At 45.2% G+C, this 7847-nt stretch overlaps 1 protein-coding gene across 3 annotated transcripts in view; it reads right to left on the reverse strand.

The window, feature by feature from the left end:
• The window catches only part of Aasdh (aminoadipate-semialdehyde dehydrogenase), a 26204-nt gene extending 22824 nt beyond the window's left edge, over window positions 1-3380 (reverse strand). The window contains exons 1-3 of one of the 3 annotated variants that reach the window (XM_005359376.3): window positions 3090-3379; window positions 798-1065; window positions 119-239 (exon numbers count right to left, since the gene is read on the reverse strand). In XM_005359376.3, the coding sequence (XP_005359433.1) occupies window positions 119-239; window positions 798-1027 (351 nt within the window). In that variant the 5' untranslated portion in view covers window positions 1028-1065; window positions 3090-3379. Of the gene's footprint in view, window positions 1-118; window positions 240-797; window positions 1066-2739; window positions 3061-3089 lie in introns of those variants that run through there. The other 2 variants (XM_026785316.1, XM_026785317.1) reach the window with 2 other exon arrangements.
• Between the last annotated feature and the right edge of the window lie 4467 nt (window positions 3381-7847).

Here is a 7847-nt window from a genome sequence, read left to right on the forward strand (position 1 = left end):
TCTCTCTCTCTCTCTCTCTCTCTCTCCCTCCCTCCCTCCCTCCCTCTCTCCCTTTCTCTCTTCCCCTCTCTCCCTCCCACTTCACACCCCTCCAAAACACTTAAACACCAAGACTTACGTTAACCTGCTTTTTTTCAACGAGAACATACTTCAGATGACATTTCTTCATAAAGTAAGCTGATAATGACGGTGGTGAGTCTGGATCCACAGGTGCATAAGCCGCTGGGACCTGAAGAATCCTGAAGGGCAAGGGCAAGGTTAGCAAAACAAAATTCTCCTGTGAGCACTTTGATGTCCCTGTTTTAATATCCATTCGAATTTCACTAATTTTAGGGTCACGCCTCAGTTGTAAATAGTTATTTTATCTTGAGCCCAGTGGATATCTGAGAGCTCCCGACACTTAAGGTACAGAAATACAACATTTTCAAAGACTTGACAAGACCTGCAGTGGTGTCTCAGTGCTTTCCTGTGAGCTAACAATGGTTATATAATGCTTCAGCTGCTTTCTTTTGACAGACAAATGTGGTCTTTATTGCAGATATTTAAATATTCCATTAGTAAAACCTTTTAGTCTCTCCTTAATAGGCACAAACTAAATGATTAAAATGATTAAATGCTTAAAATAATTTACTTAAAAATAATATTAGCATAATGTGTACTTTAACTTCTTTAGAAAATTGATAAACTAATGCCAAAAAAAAATCCAACAGCAAACAGAAACGTAGCTTACAATGTGTGCTGTGTATTAAAGCTATAAACTAACTTAGAGTCATCTCACTTTAACCTAGAAATTTTACCCTAAAATCCAGGAGGGTACACTTATCCCAGGTTGGCAGTAGAGACCAATTTCCCGAATTCCTCCAAAGTCACAGTGTGTCAGCAGGAAATCACATAATTTGGAAGCCTCGCTCAGCACTGTCTTGTAGGTGTGACACACTGGGGGCCGGCTGCTGCCTTCGTCAAAGCACACAGCTGTTCTGTTCAAGTGCATGGAGGCCGCACGGTGCACCAGCGCCTGAAGAGTCATCTTACTGAGGTTTGTCTAAACACCAGTGGCCGAGAAATCTACACAGAGAGAAATGTCAGAAGTCAGGGGAGTTTTAGGGAGGCAAAGAAGAAACACGTCTCTGAGTAAAAAATGACTGTATTGGCTGGGTATCTGCCGCGCACCCCAGTCTGCGCTCCATGTGCTAGACCCCAGTTCGCGAGCTCCGGGCAAGGGGCTGGAGGTTGAGAACAGACACAGAGACAGACCAACACGCAGACCTTTAAACACTGATACCAAAGCCCCTCTTTAACAGCACCATGTAGGATTAAATACACTGCAGTCAATGGCCAACAGCTGAAAATCCCATCCTCTGATCCTCTAAGCTAGGCACAGCTTCTAGTAACTTTAATTAGAAGGTTCTAGGAGAGAAGAGCAGCTGAAGGCCAGGACTCATTAGTCCCAACAGGTATCTACATCAGTAACAAACCACTTGCCAGTGTGCCCCCCGAGTTCCGTCCCCAGCAAGGCCAAAGAACAAACTGAGAAAAAGTGCCCAGATGGAAGCTATGTCTCTGTCAGAGATTCTGCAGGGAAGGCGGACCAACTGATGAAATGAATCTGCAGGGTTGACTGGGATCTGCAGACTCACACTATCTTAGGATATCCCGACAGCAGGTTTACTGCCCACCTGTGTTGTGAGACACTTGTACACTGTGTGAAGGTGTGTTGCGGTGGTTGGTGTAAAAAAAAAAAAAAAAAACAAAGCTGAATAGCCAATAGCTAGGCGGGAGGTGTAGGTAGGATTTCCTGGAGAAAGAGGAAGAGGGAGAGAATCCAGGCACACAGGAGCAGCCACGAGACACAGGGAAAACAGGAGGTGCAAGATGGGAGAGGTAACACCATGCAATAGCACACAGCCTAATATAAATGGGTTAATTTAAGTTATAAGAGCTCGTGAGGAATATGCTTAAGCTATAGGCTGAGCTTTCTTAATTATTAAGTCTCCATTTCATTTTTTGTGAGCTGGCGGTCCAAAGAAAAACCTCTCCACAGAGCTGTGTACCGACACACATAAGGTAAAACACTCCTACACACGATAAAATTTTAAAAATTTGTCTGAGAGTTGCTTTTCTTCCAGAAAGCAAACACGTATATAACTGCTAATTTCTCACAAGAAAATATAATCTAGTAACATATTTCACAGCGGTGGAATAACGGGACTATAAACTAAGTTCTTAAAAAGAGAAAAGTGTCAATTTTTTATATCCAACTACAAAATTCACCACAAAAAAATCTATACAATCAGTAAGGGGTTTTTCCACTTTGAATTTACAAGTTCCCAGTGGCAAAATTCAGTCATGTCTAGGTTTTCATTCCAGTCATCAAATTTATGTATATATATTTTTCTCTCCAATAAATAACATTATTATTCCATGCTCAGACATACTTGGGCTAAATAGATGGCTCAGCGAATAAAGAAACTTGCCTCAGTTCGATTCGTGGTATCCACATGATGGGAGGAAAGAACCAACTGAAAGAAAATCCTGTGACTTCCTCAAGCATGCTATCACCCCCATCCCTCTCCAAATACTTTAATAAGAAGAAAACAACCAAGTCAACTATGACTTTTTTTTAAAAAAAAATGGGTCTTTAAGGAACAACAAAAGATAATCTAACAACTAGATTTTGTGTTACACTATCGCGCTTAAACGGATTGCCGATTTACAATTTTTGTAAATGATGGGCTCTACCTATATCGGGCATTATAAATACTGGTGAATTATCCATCCGCGCCTTGATATACATCACGCAGCCACCTTTAGTTACAATGCACTCGGGGTTTCCAAGTCTTTCACTGGCTCTCGGGACCACGCTGGAGGGCGGCGGGGTAGGTACAAGGCACGTCCCTGAAGGGCACCGGGTGGAGGCGGGTGGCCCAGGACGCCACACAACACGGATCAGCTTGCCAGAACCACAGGTTCCAAGCCAGGCCAGGCAGGCTGCCGAAGTCGGGCGGACTCAAGCGGAAGCAGCCAGCCTTCTCGGCGCCCCTCCATCTCCCACCCCTAAATCCTGTGGCTGCCGCAAGCTGCTACCCCACCTTTTCACGACATCGGGCGGACTACATTTTCCAGCGAGCAGCAGACACCCAGCAGCCATAGAGCTACCTCCCCAACGGGCCTCTAGCGTCAATCTTCCAGCGCCCGTGACGTCAACTACAGCGGCGGGGGCGTGTCCATTGCTGACGGGGCTCCACCCAGATTTGCCGCGTGGTCCTGGTACCGATTTAGCAATGGCGGAGACGGGATGTGCAGGTTAAGTGTTGCCACGCCCTCCAGATAGCAAACCTGTGCGCACGTGTGCGCCTGCTTGAGTTAACGTGCACCTTGTGCGTGCACGTGCGGGCGGATTCCCTGGAGTCGCAGGTGGTTGTGATCCGCCACGTGGGTGCCGGAACCGGAAAGGGCCTTTGAAAAGGCAGTGCGCATTCCTCACAGCCTGGCCATCTCCGACACAGATGTCTCCTCTTCCCTAAATTGGGGGTAAAATTAGCAGCCCAAAAGGCTGAAGTGAAGAAATCACCCCCAAATTCGAGAGTAACTGGCCTTATCTCCTCCACGTTTTCTGAGAACACATAGTCAAGCTTGGTGGGACTGTCACTACAGTGAAGCCCTCAAGGGAAGCCCCCATCGGAATGAGACTCAAAACTATGGCATCTGCAGCTGTTCACAACACTTCACTATCAGGGAAACCCAAGCTCGTCCGAGGTAAACAGCGCTCCCTAGACCCATTTTTTTATATGTGTGTTTCCAAAGCGACAATTATTAAATCAATCTTAAGGGTTACAAGTGGTTACTGTGCCCCAGCGGAGAGGAAAGGAGCAGGAAATTTTGTTCTTGTGTCGGAATGGGAGGTGGGAGCAGCTGAGCATCCATCACAGTGCCTGAAAAGGGATAGGGGGGTGTCCTTGCCTGCCGAGGACGGAAGCTCTTATACCCAACCATACAAAAAATACCCATTTAAAAAAAGAAGGTTTAAAAAAATACCCATTTGGAAACCGCCTTTTTCTTGTGTACTACGGACATCTCCAAACACCTTGCTAGTGTTTTGTTTAGTTAACTTTCCGTTGCTGTGATAAAACATCATAACCAAAGCAACTTGGGGAACCAATAGTTTATTTCATCACACTCCAACACTAACAGAAGTCAGCACAGGAACCCAAGGCCAAAATCTGGGGGTAGGACCTGAGGCCGTCTATAAGGAATGCTGGTTACTGGCTGGTTAGTTGGCTTGCCCCAACTCCACCATACACCCCATGACTCTCTTTTCTCGTTATTTTTTTTTTTTCAAGACAGGTTTTTCTGTGTAACTTTGGAGCCTGTCCAGGAACTCGCTCTGTAGACTAGGCTGGCCCTGAACTGAGAGATCCACCTGCCTCTGACTCCCTAGTGCTGGGGATTAAAGGTCTGTGCCTCCAATGCCTGGGCCTTTCTTTTCTTTCTTTGTATCTCAGTTATTTTATTATTTCATGTGTATGGATGTTTTGCCTGTTTGTGAACCACATACATGCCTGTAGCCTGAGGCCAGAAGAGGTTTGTGTTGTCAGATCAAGAACTGGTGTTAAGGCCTTAAGGCCGGCAGTGGTGGCACACGCCTTTGATCCCAGCACTTGGAAGGCAGAGGTAGGTAGATCTCTGAGTTTGAGGCCAGCCTGGTCTACAAGACAGCTAGTCCTGTTACACAGAGAAACCCTATCTTGAAAAAAAAAACCCAAAATAATAATAATAACTGGAGTTACGTCACCCTGTGGGTATGGAGAATTAAACCTGGGTCCTCTGGAAGAGCAATCAGTGCTCTTAACCACTGGACATCTCTCCAACCCCCAGGCTATTTTCTTAAACAACCCAGGCACAGTGGTGTTATTGCCCACAGTGGGCTGGATCCTCCCAACATGAAGGAAACATCATCTCAACTGACCGTCTCTCTTTCCACGTGACTCTAGCTTGTGTCAGGCTGACAAAGTGGCCAGCACACCTGTCTTTGTGCTCTATAGATCTATAGAAATTACACCATCTTTTAACTGCTCAGTCAGAGACCCTCATGAGAGCCCTCACCCCTTATTTTCAAAGGGACAAGAATTTCCTAGCAAAATATTTTAAATTAGGAACACAGATTAGCAGCACCTTCCTTTCCCCCTCCCACCCGAGAGAATTCAAGCAGGAGAATTTAGCCAGCCAGCCACCGGGTGATAACAAGTAAAACAAGGAGAAAGCTGACTTACCAGGATAGGAGGGGACAGAAGCCAAAAGTCACTTCAAAAAGCCTCTCTGTAGGGCTGGAGAGATGGCTCAGAGGTTAAGAGTACTGGCTGCTCTTCCAGAGGTCCTGAGTTCAATTCCCAGGAATTGAACATGGTGGCTCACAACCATCTGTACTGAGATCTGGCGCCCTGCTCTGGCGTGCAGGCATACATCGAGGTAGAATGTTGTATACATAATAAATAAATAAATATTTGGGGAAAAAGAAAGCCTCTTTGTAGATTGCACCTTTTAAAACCTAACCCTACAAAGAAATGTTTAACTTCTCTCTCTACCTTGTTGTTTCAGGGTAGTGAAGGAAGTTCCTGGCTAGCCAGTAATTGCCTGTACTCACTTGTACTTGCAATAAGAGTTAACCTTGCATTTTGAAGTCCGGTCCACTCTGCTTTCTGGTGGTCTCCCTCTGGGTGGGGGGCATGCTCTGGGCATAACACTCAGTGAACCCCACCTCTTAGCCTCTCTTCTTTGCATAGATGCTCTGGTGTTCCAGCCTCTGGCCAACTACATCAGAACTGCCTGGCCCGATTTCTTAGGGAGATTCAAAGATCTTTTTTTTTTTTTTTTTTTTTTTTTGGATTTTTCGAGACAGGGTTTCTTTGTTTTTTTTTGTTCCTCTCCTGGAACTAGCTCTTGTAGACCAGGCTGGCCTCAAACTCACAGAGATCGACCTGCCTCTGCCTCCCAAGTGCTGGGATTAAAGGTGTGCGCCACCACCGCCCGGCCAGATTCAAAGTTCTTATTCCCAGAGGCTTTCAAGTTTTTCCAGCTAGGGATTTAAGTATACACTTCTAAAAGGATACCTTTGTATTGGTTCAGGTTTTGAATGCATTTTATTAAAGCCTTTCCATTTGCATGGCTTTAAGAAACTCTTAACTTGCTAACAACCTTTAACCCCTGATCCTTCAGATGTTTTTTTGTTTTGTTTGTCTTTTGAGATACTGTTTCACAATATAGCCCATGTTGACCCAGAAGTTCAAGAACCTCCTGCCTCCTGCCTTCCCAAGTGCTGGAATTATAGGCCCCTATCAGGCCCAGCCATTTCTCTATTATTGCAAGTGTTATCATCCACCGTTCTTGTGTTGGGTTGGTTTTCCCCATGGGTTAAGGAATTTAAAAGGTAGGAAATAAATCACTCACAGCAAACAAGTTTTATTAAAATGTCAGGTGTATACACACCCCTCACACACAAACTCTCCATAGGTGGAGAAGAGATTGTGCAGACCAAAATTGAGTCTCTCTCACCTATTCTTCGCCCCCCACCAAATTTGAATGTTTTAGTAGTACAGGGTGGGTCTCCCTCCCCTTATTTTGGGTTGGCCAACTTAAACAGATAAAAAAGAGTTGATGGGGGGCTAGAGAGATGACTCAGTAGTTAAGAGCACTGGCTGCTCTTCCAGAGGTCCTGAGTTCGATTCCCAGCAACTGCATGGTGGCGGCTCACAACCATCTATAGTGCAATCTGACACCCTCTTCTGGAATAAAGGCATACATGGAAATAAAGCACTTAAGAAAAAAGAAAAAAAAGGCAGGGCAGCCAGAAGTGAAAAAAGCCCACCAGGCCTTTGTTCTAAACGAAGAAGCAATCTTGGTGCTTACCCATGGCCTCGTTTTCCGGACTCTGTATGCCTCTGGGGTTCTTACCTATCTTCAGTTTGCGTTTTCCCCTCTTTCCATTTCCTTTTCTTCCCAGGTGCTTCTTTTCCTCCTACTGGCTTTGCACTATCGCATGTTAAGAGACCTTTTCTGTTTTCTGGAGTGTCTAACGGTCCACGATCATCCATTCCTATCTCCGGGATGAGGTACAGACTCAGAACTAAACAGAATGCAGTTTACTGAACTTCCCAACAGACCGTGCTCCTAACCACAGGAAGGCCTGGGATTTTTGTAAATTGTAAGTCATAAGCACGCGGCCTATATAGTTATCTAGACAGAATAGATTTCTACCATGTACCTGGTTTATCTGGAGCTAGTTATCAAGGATGCCAGGCACATCCCTGGCACTGTCAAGGTCTAGGCTGTGAAGCTCCTGTCCATCTCTAACGTTTTGTCTCCTTATGCTGGGAAAGTTGGCAGGAATAGACCAGTGTTAGCTGGGAGAATCTGCTGGTTAGTGAGCCCAAACTCTGGGACAATTGTCTCTCTAGCCTGATCTCATAGCAGGACACTACTCCCTACCCCATGCTCCATGTTCCCACCATTTACAATGTCTCTAGTCATGAGACGGTGAAAGACTTCTGCACTTAACAAGTCCTAATGTTTCCACACTTATGTGCCTGGATTGTGAGGTGAGAAAGTCTTCTCTCGCCAAGGCTTGATGGACAATTGAAACATAAACTTCAGGGATGCTTCTAAGCCCCTAAAAATTACCAATCTTTCTTAACGCCTAATTCATGATTCAGGAGGTATTTATTTCTTTCAGTGTTATTTTTTTTCAATTTTTTTCAATTTTTTTTAGTTTTTCGAGACAGGGTTTCTCTGTGGCTTTGGAGCCTGTCCTGGAACTAGCTCTGTAGACCAGGCTGGTCTCGAACTCACAGAGA

This window comes from Microtus ochrogaster, linkage group LG1 (assembly GCF_000317375.1).
Source record: "Microtus ochrogaster isolate Prairie Vole_2 linkage group LG1, MicOch1.0, whole genome shotgun sequence".
Taxonomy (NCBI): domain Eukaryota; kingdom Metazoa; phylum Chordata; class Mammalia; order Rodentia; family Cricetidae; genus Microtus; species Microtus ochrogaster.